Consider the following 25,286-nt stretch of genomic DNA (forward strand, 5'->3'; position numbering starts at 1 on the left):
ATAAATAAATAAGCAACTGTGTGCTCAAACCCAACATTTAATTCCGTCTATTTAAGATAACCTCCATACGCTGAGTTACTAAAGGCAGTGGATGAACAAGTAGATCAGATTAAATTTTCTCAGAAATGTTGTTTACAAAGTTTAAACGTCATGTATTCTATTTTAAGAGCTCAATGGCGTCACCCGCAGCAGCATAAATCAATTAATGGTATCAACAGAGGCGATGGCTGAACGGTTGAAATGTGTTAAACTCTTCAAGTTCCCTCACAGTTCCTGTAAAGTTGAAGTCTGTTAAACTTCACCTTTTGGTTCCCACCCTGGAACAACATGCGGAGAGATGAATCACTCAGGTTGTTGCCTCAGAGACGCTCCTGCCTGGGAATTATTTGAAACGCTGTGACCTTTAGGTCCGCACAACACAAGATAAGTCGGTTTTGTCCCTCCCATGACTTTCATCGTGACGTCACATGGTGAGCGTGCGGTGCGGGCTCGCGGCAGCAGGTGAGAGCGCAGCATCGCCTCGTCGTCGCTGCCTTCGGAGACGCGGGGCGGCGGAGTTACGGAGCGCAGCCATGGGGAAACTACAAGAATTTGATATCACTTTTGCCAACAACAAGGTGGTCTACAGTCCGGGGGAGTCTATCAGCGGAACCGTGAAGATACGACTTGGCAACTCGCTGCCGTTCAAAGGTAAGTCCGGCGTCGGGCGTCCGCACCGAGGGAGCGTCTGTTGATGTGCCTCCGCGGAGCGCGCATGTAAATAAACTTTTCCTTGTGGTGTCAGTGGTTGTGTGGGAGAAAATAGGACGCCATTGTTCGGTTCCGCGATTCCTTTTTGTTGAAGGTGTAAAATATTTTCAAGCTTCTTTGGTGCTTTCCGGGAGGGGACGCTTCCAGCTTCTGCTTGAGTATCGTTTCGCTCAGAAACCCACATCCTGGACCGCATCCTGCCTGTTGCTGTATCATGCTTCCACACATTGTCTCACACAACCCCAGACCTCGGTTTGGGAATAGTGAATGAACCACAGGTGTTAAAGCAGTGGGATGGGAACTACTCCAACATGGAACCGCGTGGAGGGGAACTAGTGGGACGAGTCTGATGAGAATGGAGGCAAAATAGGTTAGCAAGGTGGAGAGCAGCTTGAGAAGTTACCACGGAGGGGCACAAAGGATCTTTTGTGCGGCAGCGATCGATAGGGGGATTCTCCGGTGATAATGGAGCTCTCTGCTGTCAACTGAACCTGAATCCTCCTCTGAGGGAGGCTGACACGCTGGTGTGTTCATTGAGAAGGACAGGAAATGAAACGGGGAATGTAGCGATGTTGGGTGAGCACTTGCACCTAACGTGTGCTTATCTGTCCGTCAGCCTATCCTAATATTTGTAAAGGTTTTTTTTTTTTTATTATTGATACCGTTCCTCAAAATCAGCACTTGCTCTCTCTCTTCATTAAATGATCGTGGGTGACTGGCAGCCGAAGCCGTCTCTGGTGTTCATCTTGTGGAAGCAGCGACTAGTTTGGGGCGTAACAGGACACCTCTGAAATGACTTCTTCAAATATGACACTTTGATCCATTTGGTCTGCTAACGTGGCGAGCCTCAAGATTTGCCCGATTTATTTCTTCATCCACAGTCCAGAAACCTGGGGCAACCAGGGAGCAGCCGTCTTGGCAGGTCGAAGGGTCAACACCACCTTATTGGCCGATCCGGTTGTAAAATGTTGACCGATAACATAAAAAATCCGATACCGTGCATCCCCAGTAAAAATGGATAAGAATCCAGCTCTGTTATGAGAGGCAGATCAGTTGGCTTCTGTCTCGGCGATCGTCAAAGAAGACGTCATCAGTAAACTGTTGTGCTGCAGGTCAACGCACGGCCCGCTCGCTCCTCTCACTTCCCGCGTTGCCTCAGGCTTGGTTGGGGTCTGCACATACACAAGCGCCTCCTCTGGTCAGTCAGGGCACCTGGTTTCATGGTGGTGGTGGTGGTGTAGCATACCACCCACATGATGCTACGTCCTCCTGGTGAATCTTCTCACTGTCAGGTGAAACGTCGTGGCCGAAGACTCCCGCCGTCAGGACAGCCTGATAGTGGGAGTCGGTAATATTTAAGAGGGGGGGGTTGTCTCATTTAAAAGTAGCTTTTTTTTAATGTGTAACTTTATAATTTAAAGCCTGATATTAAGTCCACCTCCTAAGTGTTTTGAATAGACCATCTAAAAGTCTCTTTTGCGCATAGGTTACCATGGCAACAAACATCTTTTGTGTGTTACTGTGTTTGAATTTGTCTCTTTTATTTTGTTTATTCTTTCACCATGTACATCAACAGGATGATACTTGCGCGCTCACACTTCTGATGAATGAATTTAAAAATGACGATGTCCCGCTGTGACCTCTCAGCCTGTCTGACGGCTGCAGGGTGACGTGTGTGTGTGTGTGTGTGTGTGTGTGTGTGTGTGTCTGTGTGTGTGTGTGTGTGTGAAGGTGCATGATGATGAAGAGTGAGTTTGAGTGGATTGTGATTGGCTGTCACTGTTTCTATTTTTCTACGAATCTCTGCTACAGAAACCAATAAGCTCATTCACCGCTGTCGTTATTTTTAAAACTGTATATTCATACTCTTCCCTGAGCAGGAGGCACTGCAGCTGTAAGAGTGATTTTGATGATAAAAGGTTTTTATTCACCTGTTCCCCAGACAGTTTGATTCATGTCCCACACACACACACACACACACACACACACACACATACGTATACAAACGGGTTGACCTGAGGCAGATGGCGTTTCAGCAGAGGTCAGTGCTGCCGCTGAGCACTGTGACAATGCAAGGTCACATGGTTGCAGTCCCTCTGTACCTGACAGCACGCCTCCAAATAAACCCATCTGTGGCCTGTGTGTGTGTGTGTGTGTGTGCGCGTGTGTTAGGAGGAGAGCTGGGGAGTTTCTCCAAGAGAGGGAGTCAATAAAACAGTAACATCAGTTGAGGAGATTCAGGAATTGATTGTTCAGGCCGCAGGGACTTGAGAAGTACCATCTGCATTCACTGGTCCATCCATCCATCCATGTTCTACCTCTTATCCTGTTGAGGGTCACGGGGCTGGAGCCTATCCCAGCATCCTGAGGTGGGGTTCACCCTGGACGGGTCACCAGTCCATCACAGGGCCAACACATAGAGACAGACAACCATTCACACTCACAGTCACACCTACAGTCAATTTAGAGTATCAATCAGCCTCGTCCCCTCTTGATGTCTTTGGACTGTGGGAGGAAGCTGGAGTACCAGAGAGAACCCACACAGGAACAGGGAGAACATGGAGACTCCACACAGAAAGATCCTGTGATGGAGCCGGGTCTGGAACCTGGAACCTTCTTGCTGTGAGGAGACAGTGCTGACCACTGCACCACCGTGCCGCCTTCACTGGTCTATCTGTCCTCTTTTGTTTCATTTCCTGTGCACCACAGTTTGTTATCACTGCGTGCCTTCAGTCTCAGCCCTGTGATAGATGACATTTAAAATCACACTGGTACTTTTCCAGACTTGCGATGTTTATGAATAAAACCAACATTAGGAAAGTGAAGGAAGAAAAAAACAGTTTGGTGAATAAGAAGGAAATGAACAAGTCTACAAACCTATTTAATGGTGTTATCGTGGCTGAATAATTTAATGCATTCATGAATGGAACAAAGAGCGTTGACAGAGAAAAGCTGAGGGTACGGCTCGTGGTTGTGGTAGTGCTGACCTCTCTGTAGCTCACCTGGAGCTTCTGGCATTGAGCTGCAGTTATTGTAGGGCTGCACAGTCACATGGAACCAAGTGTAATATCACAGGAAGGAGCTTCATGTATTAAAGGCTAATTCTACGCCAAAACAAATTCTTAATTAAATATTGTAATGCTGCGCACACGTCCGGCCTGCAGATTCTACAGACTTAAGCTGACATCTTTGTTTGATACAAATCCCCACTAATTTCACAACATGAACATTTTGATTATTTTTTTCAACGAAAATGAGATTGATGTGGAAAAAAAAAATAGAAATAAAAATAAAGTCAACATTCCGTCCAATATTGCAAATCAATACCAGTCAAAATAAATGTCGTTAGATATTCATCCAGGAAATGTGATGTGAGCAGTTCCAGAGCCAAGAGCAACTTCACGACATGAATGCCACACCCTCTACTCCTTCACCCCAAATAAAAGAAACAATAAGAATAAGACCGTCTTAATAACAAGACCCTTGCTATGATGTAATCGGCATGTAAGGAGGTAGCCGCATCTCAAGTGTCCCGGTTGTGTCTTGGTTGGACAGCTGGATGGTCAGAGTCCTCCCTCTGTATAGAAGTAGTCTGTTTGTCTTGTGTTCATGAAGGCCTCCTGCCTGCGTGAAGCCCGTGTGAAGGAAGGCAGCGTGCGTTCTAAATCATGAGAACGTGAAAAGTCCCTCCAGCTTCTCTTTTATTGATTGAGGACGGTGCTGTTCCCTCCAGACGAAGTCAGCCTGAGTCCTCTGATGAGTTCTTGGCAAAGGTTTGAGGGAAGTGAGGCTTTTAGTGTTAATGTACTTTAAATGCTGAGGCTGCGTTATGTGTTGAGTGGCGTCACCCCGCTCAACCACAGCTGCCGATGCTTCCATCAGTCAGACGTCTTGAATCGCGCTGAAGCTGGGTGGCACCTGCACTTCCCTCTTCTGTGCTCAAGCTGGACAGTGTCCTATTTTGGTGTTTGTCTGAAAACAGGACAAACGCGAGCAGCTGATTTGTTACGGTCAATCCAGACACTTCCTGATCTGGACGCTCATCGTTGGTTCCTCAGCTGATTTGATTTTCTGCATTTATTTGATTAGGAATGTCTCATTAAGTCAGTTAATGAGTCACAAGGGCAATAATCAGAGAAACCACATGGAATTATCATAACAAGGTAGATTAATAGTGGATCCCCTCAGAGAGGTGGGGTTTTTTTTGTCCCTACCACCAGGTTGTTGTTGTTTTTTTTTTTAACCAAATGAATGGATGTGAGTGTGTGTTTGCGTGGGGTCTGATGAGCCTCACACACCATTACAAAGATGCTGGCACTAGTGAGATACCTGGATTTGACCCTCGCTAGTTACACTGCAGTGTGTGAGTGTGGTGATGTATACAGTTACTAAATTGTATGATGAAATAAATATTTTAGAGGCCAAATTCCGAGCTTCCCACTGTATTATTGATGACGGAGACCATTAGACAGCATCCCTATTGATTGGCTTTCCGACAAACACGGTCACATGAGCCCTGAATACACGAACAACTGTAGGGCTCTAGGACTGTACTCCTACTTTCAGTTGACTAGGCTTCGCTCATTATCCTACACCCCCTGAAAAACAACTACAGCAACAAAAAAAATGAATTAAGAATTCAGTAAAGTACAGCAGAGAGATTTGATGCCAAGTTACATCGTGAAAAAAACTGGGTTTTGGGGTGTCTGGCCACTGAAATCTAAATGAACTGTAACTTACTTCCCTAAATTAGATCGTTTTAAAGTGGTTCTTTTACCAAAGAAGTATTTTTAGTTTTTCCCAGTACTGAAAAATGATTCTTGTCGAGCTCACTGAGACGTTCCTTCAGAGTCACGCCGTACAGCCAAATATGAAAGACTTGGTTCATATCGGACGATGTGCTTGAGAGATTGCGCTGGGATGGTTTTTGACAGTTTTGCTGCTGTCAGTAGTTAGCGGAAGTTAATGACCTGAGACGCTAGACGGGAGAGGAAGCAGGAAGACAAGTGGAGCTAAGAAATATAAATATGTAAAGTCTATGGAAATAGAGAGGTAAGTGGCCTTTTATGTATTGTTTTACATTTAGCCTTCATAATCCTGTCCGGTACCCTGGAGCACTTCCCTTATGGCGGCTGGATATGCAGCATTTCTTCTGTGCTTGTGTTTTGGCCTTTGTTTTGGACCTCGAATGATTTTTGTGATAAAAGTTGCTTGGAGTCATTGCAGTGCATTCGTGTTTTTGGTTGTGTTGTGGGTGCTGGCGGCGCGTTTCCTTTACGCTGCGCATGTGTTGTGAAATTGATGGAGCTGTTGTCTGAATTTGCTGGTACTTTTACTCTGTTTGCGTTTGTCCATTTCAGTGCATTTGCAGTACTTGGCGACTGTCGTCCAGCGGCTCATCATTCGCCTCATGTTGAATGTACATAGTTGAAGTCTGAAGTCATAAATAACGAATGCAGGAGGGAAAAGCTCTGCGTGAGCTCAAGCCACCTGTTTGGCAGCACTTGAAAGTCCAAATACATGTTTTTAGTCAAGTACTGCTTGTCCTTAAACTCTGCCTAGTTGTGATGCGCTGTTTGCATTTCTGTCCCCTGAAGTCTCTCCAGTGCTGCGTCTTCTCTATTCTGACAAAGAAATTCTGTTATTTTGTTCTAACATGACGGCTTTTGTTTGACAGGCAGCAGAGATTCTTCTTTGTGATGGCTCAGACGGTTGAATAAAGGCACCGTGGCAGTTTGGTTTTTCAGTAATTGCTGCCCTACGTGCGTGATTTACATATCCCGTCAGCACTGCGGCGGATAACAGGAAATACTTTGTCATATAGCTGAAAGGCAAAGGTCGGAGTGTTAGATAGGCTTGTAATGCCTGCTGGAGATTATATTAGTGATTTGAATGGAATGAATTTTTTAATGGACAGTGAACTAAGTGCATAGCTGCATGAGAAGATATCTCGATACCAGCCATGTTTTAGGACTTAGCACAAAATGGTTAAACATAGATGTGATTGCTTGTCCTTTGGCATTGAGAGGGAAACCGGGAGATCTCCCTGTGCTCACGATGCCAGCGATGATGCGTTATAGATCTGAGGTGGTGGGCAGAGACAGCCTGTCTGTTGTGTTTAGCCTCCTACTGCGTCCTGGTCGGCCAGCTGACTCTCAGCTGCACGCGCTGCAAAGTCGCCTGATAACAGGGGATGCTTGTGTGACGGCTCAGTGTCTCAGCTTGCATAGACATTCTGTCTCCTGGGAGATGCACCTCTGTATTGACCGCTTACTTCAGGCTGCAAGCATCAGGTGTAGAACCTCTTTTATGTGCAGGCGAGTCTTTGGAGGAGCACTCGAAAATGAAAGTGTGCTCAATCAGACTTCCTGTGGTGTATTTATCGCAGTCTTAACTGTAAATCGTAGCAGTCTCCTCAGCAGGGTCTTCTGCTGGTGAGACGTCTCCATGGTTTGTGTCTCAGGTGACAACAGCGAGTCTCTCAGCTCAGATTCCAGCAAAACACAAACGTCTACTGTAACTCCATCATTGTCCGTGGTAACACAAATGACTGGCTGAATGTAAACAAGAGTATCAGCCCCCTCTGGTTCCCACCACAAGTGTGTGTGTGTGTGTGTGTGTGTGTGTGTGTGTGTACATAAACACACCATAGCCACAAAAAACACACACATTGCAAGGTTTTTATCTTTGATCTTAGATCTCTGTGAGTTAATGACAAACCCTTGGGTTTTTTGGTGTCAGCAAACTAATAACTCATCCTGCGTGCCTTTGTTTGAGTTTCAGCATCTCTTGAATAAATTTACTTGTTCGTCATGGGGTCATGTTTGTTCTTCCTGCTTGGGCGAGCCCTGACGTATCCACAGAAGAGCTATCAGTACAGCAAAGAATGTATCAGGATTGGTTAAAGATAAATCCTCAATTCAAAGGCAGTCACAAACTTGTGTTCCCAACATGGGAGGCTGTGTTTGGTAGGGCTGTGTGAGGTAATGACATTAATGTGTGAGACGAACAAATATTTAAGTACACGTATGAGCTATAAATAGTTCCTGCGTCTTTCTGCTGTAACAGGCACCCTGTCAACACAGAGCCCAAACCGGGACTGGGCCAAACCAATATTGGATTTTTGACCTTGATACCGACACCAATTTAGAGCAGAGAAAATCACAGATTGTTTGCAGGCGCGTCCGATGCAGGCAGTTTCTGTGCTGCAATTTCTATGTTCATTGAGCACCAATTAAAGATACTCAGAATGCTGATTTCTTAAACGAATAACTTAGGTTATTAAAAATGATCAACATTGTCATACATCACCATTTGAATAAAGACCAAAAGAAAGCAGTCAAATAAACAAGGCGGAGGCACTGGGGCGCTCTCTGCTGGACGCGTCAGGCTACACCATTTTACAATAACAGGCATTGTTTTCGGCATTTTATGAGCTATAAAAGCAGTTTTCTTTATCATCAGTGCATATTAGAAAACATATACGCTGATACTAAATGTCTGTGCTAGGCCCCGATATATCAGCCAGGCTCTACTCCAGACTAACGTTTTTCACCCTCGTTCCAGACCTGTCTAAAACTGTTTTGCTCGCGATCAGTCCCTGTTGCTCATTAAATTTCTTTTCTAACAACGCTGCTTGCAGCTTTACCTTCAGGCTCAGGCCCTATTATGTTTGCTCGGCAGAGCAACACATTAGCAGCACTAAAAACACTACAAACACACACTAAACAGTGTCCCAGCCCCCCCTAAACCCATGAGGCAGCTCGGCCTGACGGCCCAGAGCCGGTTTTCACATCCACACCATTCAAAATCTGGTACTGGACTGTTCTTGCTCTCAATGAGCATGCGCATTATGAGCATTATGAGCATAACGCGCATAATCTAATTTCACCCCCTGAACATGCATGAAATTCACTGAAATTCGGCACACTTGTCTGGTCTGGCTAAACTAATCACAAAAAAAACCACCACAAAAGTCAATAGCGCCACCTAGGGAGCCACACAACTATAAGATAATTTTTGATAATTTGGAGCGCTATAACTCCTCCCACGAATGTCCCACAAACATGGGACCAACACCGTTGGACTCGTCTCATGAAGACGAACAATTCATACACTCTGACCCCTCACCTGTCTACAACAGAATGTCCACAAATTGGACAAAACTGTCAAAATGAGGACTTTTTTTACTCCCCGAACAAAATCTATCTCCTCCTAGGGCATTAATGCTATCGCTTCCAAACTTTCACACGTTACTCTCCCAACTGTGCTGATTAAAAGTTGTAAAAGTTTTTACATGAATTACTCGGTTTGGATTTTTTAAGCCGTCAAAGTGGGGGACACTTTTCACGTTTACAATGGAAGTCTATGGGGAGAGCGTGTCCTCTCAGGGTACATACTGTCAAACAAACGCTTCTCACGTCTACACCATCCATCCCACGGCTTTAACAAACACACCTGCGGCCGCTCGGGGGCTCAGGCCCTAACAACGCTGCTTGCAGCTTTAATTTGAGCTACAATTGCAGTAACTGGCAAGATTTGTGATTTGATAGGAAAAATGCAATTTAAAAAAAAAAAAAAAAGGTAAAAAAAAAAAAAAGGTAACTTGATTGCTTTCTTGATTGTTTTACATGGATGTCCACACTAGGTGATAACGTGTCAGGTTGCATCGCAGAATTAACCTCATAGAACAGACGGTCCTTTATGCGATTGCGATTTTTTGGGAGGGACCGTGTCATGTTTTACAGGGTGGAGGTGTGTTTGCTAAACCCCTGCAAGAGAGGAGATGGTTGGAGTTCGGTTGCTGACACGTACTGAGTACGTCCTCATCTGAAATGCTCTCAGGGAACTCGATGAAATACAAATGCAGAGGCAACAAGAGATGTGATGTGAAAAGATCCCCACAGACTTGTTAGCCTACTGTTTAATACTATAATTTATTCATCGCTGTTTGAACCAGAGCTGATCTGCTACTGTGCTCATCCGAAGCTTCAGACAGAGGAACCAATCCTGTGTGTGGGAATCTTATTCCTCTGCCTCATGAATACCTTCATGCTGGCTGAGGTTTCTGTCTGGACTCAGCAGTCTTGAGTAAATTCATGACATCACTGCCCTGAGGACATCTCTCACGAGAGGAGAGGAGCACTGGAACCAGACAGTTGTTTACATCCCATTAGTGAATTATTTAGAATGTAGAATAAACAAGACTGTTGATTGGAAGTCAACAGTCTGTGCAGTAGAAAATATTTTTACATGTACAAAATTGCTGCGGCATGATGACCAGCTGAAAACTGAGAGAGGGCTGAGTTTTTGGCTTCAGCTCCAAAGATCGCCACCCTACAGCAACCAAATAGGGTAGAGTTCAAATCCCAGCTCTTTGTCTGAAGGTTTTACTCAGTGTCTCATTACTTCTTGCTGTAAACGGTCACTATGACCTTCCTTCACACCTCACTTATGTAATTATTCGCTGATTTAGTTTTGATTGTTATGAAGGACTATTGTGCCTGTGCGAATCAAGCTGAACTGAACAGAAAGTGGTTTAATCTCTCTGTCTGTGGTGTCCTTTGTTCTGAAAAGAAGAACGTGACACATGATTACTCGGTAACACTGACTCAGAGCGACACCCTCTCCCCGCTGCCCCTCAGGCGGGTGGAGGCGATGATCCATATGTACATCATCAGTGTACCGTGTCCAAAGACCAGCACCGTCAGCTGGAAAACTTGGCACCAGCTGCACCCTCCCCTATCAGACTTAGTCATGTTAATAATAACTATCCTTTGACCTCCATGAGCAATACCCAGTCTAGCCCTGCTACCAGTTATTTAGGTCTGTCATAAGAGGATTCTGGCTCACTCCAGCTGATAAGCACAGACACACCCCACATCACTCCCCCCAACCTCACTAAAAAGCTGCCCTACTTCCAGGGCCGTACTATGAGAGAATGAGCAAAAGCAGTTTACAGAGGGGACGTCACTCCTCTCTGGAAGAAGAGCACAACAATAAGAGTTTCCCGCTAGCCGGAGCTAAACGTGGAAAATCTGTCACCAGCTGGGAGGTAAGAGGGTCCTCCAGTCTGGTCTTCAGGTTTCTGGTCATCAGAAGCCCTTTTTAGAGCAGAATGCCACAAATTTGCAGCCCGGCCCGGTAGAGGGGGGAATTTGCCGTCATGTCTGTGAAGTGGAGGCGTAATATTCCTCTTTCTAAAAAAGCCGCATGAACATGTGACGTGACGTGCAGCATGAAGTTGCGCATGAACAGTGACGGGCAACATCCACGTCTGGAGAATATTAAGCCCCGTGACAGTCTGGCAAACCTTGTAGTGTCCCTGTCCAACCTCCCTCTCCCCCTCTCCATCTGCTGCTGTTGTGGTCACAGACCTGTTGGTATTTTTTCGTAAGTTTTTCAACTTTCTGGTGATGTTCCGTCATCCAGCGATAGCCACGTCCACCAAGCTCCTCCTCAACCTTTTCATACAACAAGTCATCCTTCACAGTCCCGTGAGCTGGTTGTCCACAGTCCTCTCAGCAGTGATACTAGCAGCTCCCTGATCTCAGCGGCTCCCCAGGTGCTCATCTTGCTGAAGTGGTGATGACTCAGAGGAATATTTAGCCCCGTGACAGTCCCTGAGTTTCAAAACAGCAGTTCGCCGCTCAGGCTGCCAGCAGCGTCGGTGTTGACATTCTTTGAGGTGTTTGATGCAGGAGAATCGGTTGTGTTATGTTTACGAGTTTGCGTCATCATCGACACCTCCGCCCACCGTGGGCACATTGACGTCTTGGATTCACATTGACAGACGGCTTGGATTCACATTGACAGACGGCTTGGATTCACATAGCAATGGAGGCAGCAATAAGTGTACCCTCAGAGGAGGAATATTGCCGGGCTAAAACTGACCCCCAATTTGCCGCACTCTGTCTGAAACCTCGGACCGAGCCGCAAAAAAGACGGGCGATTAGCGGTTCGGTGGTTCGTGTGAAAGCTGCCTAGTGAAACACTCTTTGGTGTGTTACTGCAGGTCCAGGAGGTGGAGGAATTCTCTCCGCCCAACCTTATTTTAACTCTGGAACCTGCAACAGTCCAAGACAGCCTAGAGTGGCCAGGGGGTCATTCCTACCCCCTCCAGCAACACGGCCAAGATGTCATTTCTTAAAGCAGTGAAGTGGATAATTATCATAATTGTCATCTACATCTTTTGACTTATAGACATGGTTTGAAAAATTGGGGCAGCACGGTGGTGCAGTGGTCAGCACTGACGCCTCACAGCAAGAAGGTTCCAGGTTCCAGTCCCGGCTCCATCACAGGATCTTTCTGTGTGGAGTCTCCATGTTCTCCCTGTTCCTGTGTGGGTTCTCTCTGGTACTCCAGCTTCCTCCCACAGTCCTAAGACATCAAGAGGGGACGAGGCTGATTGATACTCTAAATTGACCGTAGGTGTGACTGTGAGTGTGAATGGATGGATTTGAATTTGTCGACCTTCAGACACAAACACATTTGAATAATTAAATTGGCCTCTGTAGAACAGGTTTAAGCTTCATTAATGGGCCATTTTCAAGGTTTACAAATATGAGAGTATATCGGGGGGAAAAAACAGAACTGAACTGAAGTTGGTTTTCAGTTTCTGTTCCTGTGTTTTTGCAATAAGGATGTCAGCACCTCTTCCTCAATTGACAATTCCCTATCAAGTGAGAATGAAATTGCTTGTGTCCTGGAACAATGTCATGACCTCCAATACATTCATCGTGTTTCTGCTCAAATCTTATCTCAAGCTCATGGGACCACCAACTTCTATGAGTAAACAATGGGTGTTGCTATGGAAACTGGTAGTTGATTTCAGGAAAAGTCACTGAATAAAGAGATTTAGGGGATGTGGGTTGGTGGGTTCAATATAAACAATGATCCAAAAGACTGAGAGTTTACTCCTTTGCAGACATGTGCACTTCTTTACCACAAATCAGCAGCTTTATGTGCCTCGTTTTACCCGATAGTTTTAATTTTTATAGCCCATTACTCTCCTATCGGCTTGCTTTGTAGCAGCAGCAGTTATCTGTTTTCAGCCAGCAAGCTCAGATAAAACCGCTATACATGGCCCTTCTAGCATCAGAGGCAAAGTTTGGAAGAGGGGTGACAGGAGGCTCCCCAGGGTGAGCAGGATAAAGTGTGAAGAGGCAGCGCTGGTAAGCCCAGCTGCTCCAGTGTAGCCGCTCAGTGGCAGCAGGTCAGACCAGACCAGGGGTGAGTGTGATCAGGTGGCTCCTGGAAGAAAGTGCAAGGCTAACATCTGTTTCAAACTTAGTTTTTTACCATGACACACAGAACGACAAGCAGACTTTTAAATGGTTGTTTTCTTAGTGGAGTTCAAACTTGACGACCTGCTGTATGTTTGACACGGCTTGGTTGTGTATGGCTACAGAAGCTTCTCAGTTGTTGCTACTGCTGACCTTGGGCCAGAAAAGGTTGCTGACCACCACTGCTGCAGATCGCTGGAGACCACAGGCTGGTTTACTGCCTCGACGGGAGGTTTTTCAGTGTGCTGTTGTATTTACGCTACAAACCAAACCCAACAGCTGAGAAACGTGTAGGTTCATAACACACTGTAAGTAACCATGTCCCTTTAGTCACCAGCTGTGAATCGCAGACCTTCCTAGTAGAGTAAATGCAGGACTTCAGTCCTGCGGTAGGTTACTTGGGAGCGAGTATGGGTGGAGAACAGATTACTGTTCACATCTTGTTTTATGATGTAACTTCTTCTGGGATAAACCTCTTACACATGCATGCAAACATGAAGTAGGATTTGTGTGTATCGCACATGCAGATGTGCGTCTAACGCGGGCAAACACAAGCATCATCAACGGATCAGTGGCGTTAATGTGTGTAAAGCTCTGGTGCTCAAGTCCTTTACAGTCTGACGACGTTTTCCTTCCATGAACCTTCACGTCCCCTGGACACCCATTGATTCCCTGATTCTGTACAGAAGATAATTCCCCCGAGCTATCAGAACTGGTCATGAATCCCTCCCCCTGTTCTCTACTGGAATGTGGGCAGGATATTTTCTGCCTTTTTTGCAAAAAGAGGTGCATTTTTTTTTTTTTTTTTTTTTTTACTGCTTTCCTGACAAAGACAAAGTAATGTGATAGTTTTCATGGGTAACAGTTAAACTTGTGGTGAATCACAAGACTCCTACAACTCATATAAAGCTTTCATTCATAGAGCGTTCAAGCAGTGTCTGTTGCCAGGGCTGCCTGATAACAGCAGAACTATTACGTCCAGATTGGTGTTGTTCCATGATTCTGTTGCAATATAACTGCAAAAAGGAGCAAAATATTTTGCTCAGTATTGCACAAATGTTGCAGAAATGTCTTTTAGTTTTGTCTCCGCATTTTATTTAATTTCTGGGATATTGTTATTTTGAAACGGTTAGCGTGAATGTTTTCTTTGTTACTGTTTGAGAAACAAGCATCTCAAAAGTATTCGTAATTTGTGTGCATTTTTCTGGATACCCCAAGCAGTTATGCTCATGATACCCTTTTTTGTGATATTGCACATCACAATTTTGTACACAGTATTCACAGTTGGACTTTTTCACCAAATCCGGCAGCATCACTCGATTGCCTCGGTCAGTATTGAGATCTCAGTTTGTATGAGTACATTTACTACGTGCCTACTTGTTCTAATTCCTCTGACATAAGGCTCTCCCTCAATTCCCTCACAAAATAAGAGCATCATCGTGGAACTTAATAATTTTATCTCAGTTCTCGTGTTGTCATTTGAAGTCGAAGCTATGATTGAATATGAAAAGTAATAGCAGCTCGATGAAGAAAGTATCTGGGAAAGCAATATTGAGTACATTTTCTTTCATAAATACTCAAGTTTTAAATATCAAGATGAATTCATAAAATATCCAGTCCACTTATACACATTTCCCTTTTTTAAAGCTTTTTTTTTCACACAACAAATGAGAAGGAGCAGCATCAGTCGTGTGTGTGTGGTTCCTGAGATGTGGTGGGTCACGAATCCTCCGAACATTTTGAGGCTGTTTGTTCCTTCCACCAGATTATTCAGAGGTCATGAAGTTGAGCCCTGAAGCAGGTGTGGAGAGTGCGTCGCTGCCGGTTGCCGATGCAACAGTGAGGTTACTCAGAACACATCTGAACAAGCAGCCCAGACCATGAGCTGCTGCAGGGGATTCTCTTACAGCCAGGGCTCAGAAGTCAGAAGATCAGGTGGCTGTTAGTCCTCTACTGCGGAGAGGCCTTAGGAAGGAGATGAGGGGAGATTCAGGAAAAGTGAGAGGGACTAATCGCTTGCAGCGCTTAAAGATTTAATGAAGGTAGTAAGTGTGGTATTGAGTTACTGTTGTACTGAGTCAAGGCTGTGACCTCTTTGCAGGTGAAAGAGAAGACACAAGGGAGAGAGTCAGGAACCTCTGTCAGTGCATTTTTATTACGTCTGTTAAGCTGCAAGAAAACGAAGGGCTTGTTAGGGCTGGTCAGTCAGCTGGATTGTCAGATCATCCAATCCCAGGGTTTCCCGCAGCACTGTACAGTTTAGGCGGCCACCTAAGCAACAAACGCCTGCCGCCTTAATGAACATCTTCAAAAAAACAAAACAAAACAAAAAACAAAACGATATTGGCCATGTTATCATGTCCTGCTTTCGTTCTTTCATTCCAAACCGTGACCAACGCCAGTCTCACAAAAACGTGTCATGAATCGGAAGAGAATCAGCATTTTAAATCTTTAAATACAGCAGGTCTGAGTGGTTTGCCTCAAAATCATGAGATGCGTCCGAACGGCGGCATTTGCTGGTTGAACGTCATTGTGCCATGTCGCTATCTGTCATCTTTCGCCAACGTCCGGGAAAAAAGAAAACGAAAACTTCGGGAAGGCATTCATCTGGAAGTTGGATAGCCGACCGACCGCCGACCCTTCTTCTTCTTTTTCTATTCAACACCCCCCGTCACACCCCGCCACCTTAACTAACCAAATTTCTGCGGGAAACCCTGCAATCCCGTCTCACGGAGATGGCCAATTTACGATCAAAATGGGAGGAGTTACATCATTGACAGGCACCAAACATGGTGGACAGAGATGTTAAGTTAGTGGCGAAGAAAAATGCCATGATGCGAATAAAAAAGGTATGATGTAAATAAAAAAGAGCCCCAAATAGAAGTGCCCCAGTGAAAGCAGTCACTGAATAATTGTCCTGGTTACTGGGGACCATTACTACGGACGGACAACCAAATGAAACACGGGACTGTACTTTTCTATGTGTTTAATGGGTGCTGTTTGTAGTGATGTCCCGATCCGATACCGATTTTTTTTTTAATCATGAATAATTGCCGATCCCGATTTTTTTTCTGATCCGATCTTTTTTCTTTCCTTGAATAAACTGAATCCATTGGATTCAGACTTTTCTCTTGGTGCGTTCCAATCATGCATAAATAAATAGAATAAATAAATTGGATTGTTTGCTTCAATGGTCAATCCATGCTTTCCTTTTCCTCACCATTTTGTTCATTTTACAAATTGAGGAACACAGAGGATCCCGTACATGAGTCCCAACTTTGTTGTAAAGTTCTGGTATTGCTGTACTCGTGATGAAGTGCCTAGACGGTAGCTCGTAACGTGGCTCCAAGAATTCCAAAAGCCAACGAAAGCTGGTGTTCTCTACCACGGAAATGGGCTGGTCGTCGCAAGCAATAGACTAGGAAGCTCTGTTGCTGCCACCGCTTGAAACCACGAGCTTGCAGACTTTGCATTTGGCTGCGGGCCTGCATTCGTCTTCCGACTGGTAGAGTCGCCACACGGCCGGCGTAGTTGTTTTGTTTACAAATGTTGAGACGTGCGGCCGGCGGAAACCTTCGACCTCGATACGTCACGTCCGGTCGGAGCACGGCAGTGATGACAAGTAGAGGGCAGAAATGCGGCTTTTATTTATACACCGCAGGTTATAAATGTATGACTTTATTCATATTTTTCAAGATCGGATCGGGGATTGTGAACGCAGATCTGCGGATCACCGATCTAATCAAATCAAATATCTAAATCGGCACGACATCCCTAATGGTTTGGCATGGAGGTTCAGGTTTGATATGAAGCTAATTATGCTTTTATCACCTGACGTTAATGCTGCAGACTCACTGTCCATATTAAAACCCCTACTAAATAGCTGAATTCCTATTAAATGTTAATAGGCGATCCAATCATCTTTGGAAAAAACGAGTATGATACCTTCATTCAGTCAATGATTAACGAGCTGATTGCCAATCAGAACAAACCTAGGCCTTCCAGGCCAAATCTCATTTTTAGCATCCAGACTGCCCAGATTGATTTTTAGGTGAAGCAGACAGCCAAAAACCACATGAAATGTTATTTTTACCTGTCTGATTTAGGCCTGTTGTGGTAGATGAGTAATCGAGCTCTCGTATGATAGATGCAAAATATGACCTCAATAATCACTCTGTCCTTGATAATTATGCACGCATGAGTGCGTCTCACATCAGAGTGAAACACGCTGAGACACATTTTACTGGTCCTGGTGCACCTCCCCTGTGGTGTGTCTCCTGCACCTCCACTTCTCCTTCACCGATTATAACCGTCTCAGAATCTTGATATTCCAGCCTGGAACTTTAGTGTCTTTACAGAGTTCTTGCACAATGAATCCATTCCCAGCCAAGAGCCTCCACCTCAACCAGATCTTATAACCAGAAAGGAGAGTCAACATGGACCCAGCGGATAAAAACCTTAGCAGCAGCCTCTTCTCCACTCCTGGATAAAGTAACAGAATACTTCCTGAGCAAATGTCTTTGAACTTTGGTGGATATCGGGCAGGCTGAAGTCTGTGCAAGGTGGGCCATGTCTGGACCAAACAAGTGCGAGCTCATCACTTTCAAATAACAGAGTGTGTTTCTCCGATAAGATTTGCTTGTGGTCTGAACAAGGCCTTTAGTATTTCTTCTCAAGCGCTGTCAGTCTGTTACCCTGCAGAAACGAGTCCTCCAGCAATGTCACAAAACACAGGTGTTTTTATTGGCCTTGCATTTTCACTTTAGAGACACTGTTCTAGTCTGTAAACGATGCAGCCACAGGGCAAGTTAGCCTCAGTGAATTCAGTTTCTACTGCCTAAAATGTGCAGAATTTTGTACTCTTCATCATCAGCACTGTGACACATTGTCACACCACACCATTGTCCAAAACCAACCAAAAACATCACACCTTACCAGCATCAACAGCTGCTTCCACTTCATGTTTCGTGGTGTGTGACTGCTCAACAGTCTTATCACAGACGCTGCTTTTGGCTTCCCTTTCCTCACTCCACTGGAATGTAGAAATGACGTTTGAGGAGCCTTTTGGTGCACGTCAGGAATGTTGATCACGCTCCTGACCCCCTCCAGAATGAAGTCCTAGTTGCAAAAATGTGTTTTCCTCTCTGGCCTGTTGTGGAGAGGTTTTCCTCAGTTGACTTCTAAAGTTCAGATTTTAAATGAAAGCACTGAAGCTCTTTTGTGCTTCAGGCAGTCAGCTGAAACCAGAGTGGCTGTAATCATTGTGAATAAGAGACCGTCAATATCAGCCCAGCTTCCCTGAACGCTCCCCCACGAGACAGCGAGCTGACTCATTTACTGATGCAACATGCTGTAACCTCTGACTGCAGGGTTTGAGCCATTACAGTGGTAAAATGGTTAACTATTTGTTCCTATGTCTCTCTTGGAGTTGGTGTGTGGGCCAGTGTGCAAACATAATTTTCTATTTGGACATTTGAAGCTGATGACAGCACAAACATTACTATTATGTAACTGGCACATTGTTGAAGAAAATACACCCTGAAGGACAAAATTCCTGCACAGGGAGAGGGTGTGTGAGCAAGTAAATCCTGGAAATGTTCTCAGAGGAAGCATAGGAAGGATGGCTTGGAGAAAGCAACACTGAGACTCAGGCTGCAGTCAACAGTCAACCAAACCCAGAGAGGTTTTCCACAGGCGACAGTCATGAAGTGACCCCTGCCGCCGCCAGTCACAGACAGATTGTTGTGTGGGAGGCAGAGTGGTTGGAGAGTATTTATTATGAAGGAATACTCATTTCTCCGAAGGACTGGACAGACCAACAAAGGCAGCAGTTCTAGTCCAATATTTAATCTAGACATTTTTCAAATTTGTTAACCTGACAACAAAAGGAAAATGTTTTAAAAGGGACATTACCCTAAGATCATTTACATAACAAGCAGGTCTAGCTTGAGCTTTTAAGACAGGCCTCTCCTCGGAGGGATAGTTGGCTCCTCTGTCAAACACCTACCCCACCCAAGCCCTCCATGACCCTTATCAGAGAGTTCTTGATCCAAAACAATACATGGCAGCCGAGTTTGGAGGTGTTTTAAATAATGTCTCCACTCCTGGAAAAGTCTGCCCACACGGTTGAATTCTTCAATCGCTATGAGTCGCGGCAGCAGGCATGTCTCCGCCCACAGACACTCGGACTGAACCATGGGGAGGACTTGGACAGGATCCAGTGTGTTGGCAACACATCCAGGCAGCTGCTGAGTCAGAGCATGCTCCACTGATAGCTTCCCTTTTTACTTCTGAGTGTCAGTCTCCCTTCAAGCTGTGATTTCTTCAGTGGAGATGTCACCCCTTGGTGTCGGTTCAAGCCCAGACAGTCCCGAGGTGTGACCCATCACTGCAGGTGTGTGGACAAGTCAGAAACCAACCCAACTAAACTCAGTCTTGTGAGCTCAGCTCTACAAAGGAGAATTAAACATTTAAACTTGATATAAGAGTAAAGAGTGCAGAGGGAATCTCTGGAGGAGAACGGTTGAGCATTTAGCTTTAGCGATATATTTTTGGACATCCAAGCATGCCACCTAGATAGCAATGCACCAAGATGCAAGTGCACTTGGCTCTTAACACGCTGATTGCATGAGCTTCCATTATACTTTGTGTTCCACCCTAAACACACGTCAGCTTGATTAAGAGTCTAACCCAAACCTTTGTGCCCTGTGTGAGTCATTGTTTAACGGACCTGAATGAACGTGCCCCAAAGGAACTGCATCATACGCCTCAGACCATGTGCTTTAGATCACTTCCTGGTTGTTGGACTCGTCTTCGTGTGTGGACGTGCGTCAACCTGATCCTGATCTATCCTCATGTGTGTGTCCGTCTGTGGGGAGACGGGCCCCTTATTTATCAGCAGACAGCCAGTCTCCCTCTCCAAAGCAGCCCGTCTCTGTCACGACTATTTACTATTCAGCTCCGCCACAGCTGCTCTTCCTGCTGCTGGTATATTAACAGATTACCCTGCCTACCTTTTGTCACAGGTTTTGCTGTGTCTGTAAGGACCGCGCAATAAAATGACAGCGATACACACTGAGTGTTGGTTATGGTTGGGTACGGAACTTGGTGCGTTAATGGGAAGTAAGTGAATTACATTAATACTATGGAGTAGCAATACGAGTTAGATTACATCAGTGCCAGTAAATACCGAACAAAAACACAGGTGATGGTGCTCATCACTGTATTTTCACATTTGGTGCTGCAGATTCATGCACCAAAGATGAGCCTAACCGGATCAATGTGAAATTCAAGCAATCAGAAAACTTAAGTCTTTTACTTTAGTGACAGAAAATCGTGTGAGGGGAGAGGCAAAAAAACAACAACAACAAAAACCTCGCTAAAAAAACAGACACATATGAAAAGACATAAAACGAAGTAAAATAGAAACAGTTCCACCATAAAAGTGTAGGTGTGGTGTAGGAACAAAAGAATTTGTGTGAGTTGTCTTTTTAGCCCGAGGTGCTGTGAATTTAGAAGCTGAAATGATTGATTGAAGGGAGAGTGAAGGGTCCTCAGTAATGGAGTCTGACTGGAAAGATCTGACAGTTGCGCCAGTGATTTGGGATTCTTGTGAGTTTTCCTGCTTTTCTCTACGAGGACGTTGTGTCGTGACGCAGTGTTGCAGTGAGGACTGAATGTAGGAGTGTACTGCTGTTAAAATGTCCTGTCTGACATGAAAACCTCTCAGGATTCTCAGGAGTATCAAGCATGGCTGGGCCTTTTTGAAGACCTTGTTTGCATGTTGTGTGGACAGGTGGGTGTCAATCTGACTTCTCAGGTACTTAAAGACCTGTTCCACCACCTGTTCCTCCAACCCAAGGGATCCAGGTGTGGGCTGACATCTACCCGCTGCCCTCTTCCCATAACAGAGCTCCCCATCGCTGACTGTTTCAATGTGTCACTGACACTTGTGTTGGGCCACCTTTCCGTCTCCACGTGCCATAAACAGGATGTCCAGTCGCGGTGTGCAGCATTTTCAATGTTAGCCAGCTAGCCAGCATATGAGTTTGTCAGAATGTGCATCAAGTGCATGCCCAGGCATGATGCGATAGAACACATTGTCCGTGTGCGATAGAACACATTGTCCGTGTTGCCCGGTGGTTAAATCAGTGACCATCTTGACATTGAACGAGTCACGTGGCGTTTCTGTGCACTCATTAACCTGTAGTTTAACTCAAGCTCTCTGTGTGCGTGCGCGTGCGTGCGTATGTGTGTAACACACTGCTTTGACCAGCCTTTCTGACATCCCGAATCACATATTTTAACTGGTGCTCAGATGCATTCAAAACTATGGATTGAAATCATTTCGCTCAACAGCACAGAAAATAAATGCGAGCTAGAGTCAGATGCATTTTTGATGCATCTCTAGTGGTCAGTGTTTGGAAAAAACATGTGGACTGGTACTGAATTTAAGGTACCAATGATTATGTGGACTTCTCTACTGTTGTCTCTGTTGTGTAAGTGTAAAGTGTGTGTGTGTGTGTGTGTGTGTGTGTGTGTGTGTGTGTGTGTGTGTGTGTGTGTGTAAGAATGTGGACTATAAAGGTATTATTCTTGTCCATGAATGAGGCAGATGGCTGGAGGAGCAGATTGGGGGTTGAATTAATAACCATACAAATGGTCGTTAGTTTGCATGGCTGAAGGACACCACTCTGTTTCGTGCTTCACAGATTTTGTTTTTAGCCGAGTTCCTCCCTCCTCTGCTAACTGTGCCAACAATCCGGCGGGTGTGGAGAGCAGCCATCTGCCTCTTGAGTGTGTGTGTGTGTTCTACAATGCCAGCACAGGATCTTGCCTGAGTGTGAGGATGTGATTGGTCCAACACAGTCTGTTGCGTGATTTTATTTATTTATTTTTTACATCAGTACAGTTGGTTAGTTTTTTTTAGGTTACAAATATTTCTAATCAGAAGATTTTTTTCAAGATCTCAGCTGATCTTATCTGCAGTGCTGAGAGTGAGGGTGTCAGCTATAGATGATGCTTTATTCTATAGATGAAGGCGTCCCAACCGTTGTGGAAAAACGTTACAAATCAAAAAGCAGTAGCCAGATGGGAAAGACGCACGCACGCATCATTTCACACACAGAGAGCGCTGTTAGAGCAGTGAGAGTCTGAGCAGGTTTCAGGAATAATTTTTATCCTCATCATTCCAGGGATGTACATCTTCCATTTGTAGCGTGACGCATGGATGGCTCAGAGGTATGTGTGGTCAGAGGTCAGAGTGGGAGGGATGATGCTGTGTGGGTGTGTGTGTGTGTGTGTGTGTGGAGGGGGGGGGGGCAGATACCAGTGCTTTGCATTCTCACCTACGTAAGATCCAAACAATGTGAGGCAGACTATCTCTACATGATTGTTATTTCCTTTTTTCTGTCCCACCCCTGGATGTCAGTAGGGCTGGGCGATACGGCCAAAAAATTAAATCTTGATTTTTTTTTTTCATTTTAAAATCCGATTCACGATTTTTTTTTTCCTGTGTAAAAAAACGCACACAAACATAATTCGACAAATAGAATTTTTATTGATGCCAAAACATCAGATACATTTTTAAAAGATAATCACTTTTTAAATTAAATTCAATACGTAAAAAGCCACCGCATCAGTAACGTCCTTCCATCTCTTTCCTGACTTGTCACACGCCGCAGCAGCACTTGGTTGTGATTTTGGTGGAGGTTTTTCATGGAGCTCGCGTCAATGCTCGTCAATGCAACGCCTCACACACCGCTCCCGCTCTGGCAGGTGCTGTTGCTTGATGTGCTGGAAAAGATTTGTTCTGCTTCTTCCCTTCGTTTTCACCATCTTTTTACAAAGTTCGCACAACACGCCGGTCTGTTCCGAGTCCGACCTCGCAATTCCAAACCACGTCCATACCACCGAAGTCACGCTTCCCTTTTTTTGAACAATATCGTGCTCTGTGTCCGTGACTTCTGCCGCCTGCATCCCTCATGTCACGTCTTTGTTACCTGTCCGTCCGGCACAAGCGTGGGCATAAGCCAGTGTTCTTCTTCTTGATCGGACCGCAGTCTGCTTAGGAAACAGCGCCAGTCCTCCTGATGTATGTGCGTGTCGTGGTGGCTGTGTGTATTACACGCACCGGGTTGAAACATTGAACTCGATTTTGAGATTTAATTTTTTTCATATCGATTGAAAAAATAAAATCGAATCAATCGAATTAATTCGGTTTGTCGCCCAGCTCTAGATGTCAGCTTTCTCTGAAACTAATTACTAATCGTTCTCATTTCTACCATTTAAAAAAAAAAGAAAAGAAAAAAAGGAGATGATATGCACAGACCAACGATGGTTTACAGGTGCAGGTCATGAATTTTCAATATGGGTGTCATGAATGATAAATAAAATTGAAATAACTCTTCTCAGCAGGTGGCATAAAGATGTGAAAACAGCACATGAACTGTTATCATCCATTTAAGGCTAATTGGGGGAGTGGCCATGATACAAGGATACTGCACTTACGGGCTTTAAATGATTGTTTTCTTGGTCCAGTATCCACGGGAAACTGTTTCATGCTGTGTAAAAGTCTGAACCTAGACAAGGGCTGCAGTTATTACAAGTTTTGCACTGCTTGTCACCACAGAAGCCTTTAATCAAAGAGACTTTTTTTTTTTTTTTCATTGAACTCAACATCAGGACTGTTTATTGAAGCTCTTCAGTCAATGGACATTGTTATGCAGGCCCCTCTGTGGGGGAGGGGAATTTGTGTTGCACACACAGCTCGATTCACAAAGATGTAGATTTCTAGAACAGAACTCAACCACATCGATTGATCAGCCGATTTCTTACTTTTGTAGTCCACCACAGGGAGGGAATCACAGAAAAACTCACAATAAGAGGTGCAATCACACAGTGGTACTGCAGTAATATGTTGCTAGACAGTACATCTGTCACGCTCAAGGGAACGCGTTCAAATCGAAAGAAAGAAAATAGAAAACCATAGAGTATTTTGTATGGGAATAGAGAATTTGAGGCATTTTGGTAGGATTGGGTCAAAACAAATGAAATAAGTCTTTTTTTTTTTTTCAAAGCAAGCGGGAAGGAAAGACCAAATAAATCCATGTTTTACATTTGCACCAGCAGCCAAACCTTTGGAACCAGCCTCTGCCCTGTCTGCTTATCAGAAGAGTAGCTTCATACTGAAGCTGAGCCATCTCTCTGTTTAATCCCCCTGCTTCTGTCACGGTGTGTGTGTGTGTGTGTGTGTGTGTGTGTGTGTGTGTGTGTGTGTGTGTGTGTGTGTGTGTGTGTGTTATCAGAAGGTTTTCATTTCCTCACAGAGAGATGGGGGGTGGGGGGTGGTGGTGTTGCTCTGCACATCTCCAGGACACATCAGGCACCAGAGTCGATTCTGTGTTGAGAGGATTTCAGAGCAGAGTCCAACTGATGTGATCGTCCTGATCTTTGACTCAAACTGATTTAGTGTTACCTGGCACTGTAAAATTTGCAGTAATAAGTACAAAAATCCACCATTTAAAAGAAGTGAGTATTTGCCTGTTCAAGAAGCATGACGCTACGTTTTTGATGATTTACTGATGCTGCTTCCATTTCGACCTCTCGTCCTCGTCCTCGTCCTCATTTTAGCCAATTTTCAGACAGAAGAGGACAAGACAGAGTCTATAGGGTTCAGTGGTCTTTCTTGGCACAGCCGAACAACACCTACAGCCGCTCTGATTTGCATATCTACATGATCGGTGTGGTGGGGTTTAACTTGAGCCATTTGCTCATGTTACTTTAACTCCCTCTTCCTGTTTCCTGTAATAATTTGTCCGTGTGAAGATTAAAAAAACTGCCAAGTGTAGAAACAGAAGAGTGAAACCACACCTTCACGTGAAACTACATTTCCGTTGCTGTCTCTCTGTCTTGCTGCTAAAATCTGCTGTTTTGCTTCAGATGTAACAGTCGCGTGGTGCCCTGCTGTCTCTCAGACTCACAGATTTGACTGCGGCAATGTGTCCTGTTTTAGCGTGCGTTTGTGCGTGTGCCAAACAGGCTGTCCAGCTTATCAAGAGGACGCAGGTCATTGTGACGACACTGATTTTAGTAGTGTTATTGCAAGGTGACAAAAATGCGTTTGCGATCAAGCTCGCCATCTCCCGACTTTCATTTTATTCCCAGCCCATCCTGTTTGCTCACCACTGCAGCAGCAGAGGCTTATGATGATTTAGGGAGCCGTCCCTCTTTGTTAGTCATTGTCCTGCTGAT

At 44.9% G+C, this 25,286-nt stretch overlaps 1 protein-coding gene across 1 annotated transcript in view; it reads left to right on the forward strand.

Moving 5' to 3' along the window:
* The first annotated feature begins 467 nt into the window (after window positions 1-467).
* arrdc1b (arrestin domain containing 1b) overlaps window positions 468-25,286 on the forward strand; it is a 44,090-nt gene continuing 19,271 nt past the window's right edge. Inside the window, exon 1 of the mRNA XM_086187743.1 lies at window positions 468-690. Coding sequence (XP_086043869.1) covers window positions 468-690 — 223 coding nt within the window. The remainder of the gene's footprint in view (window positions 691-25,286) is intronic.

Source organism: Aulostomus chinensis, chromosome 19, assembly GCF_037954235.1.
Source record: "Aulostomus chinensis isolate RoL2024-O1b breed Wild chromosome 19, RoL_Achi_v1.0, whole genome shotgun sequence".
NCBI lineage: Eukaryota > Metazoa > Chordata > Actinopteri > Syngnathiformes > Aulostomidae > Aulostomus > Aulostomus chinensis.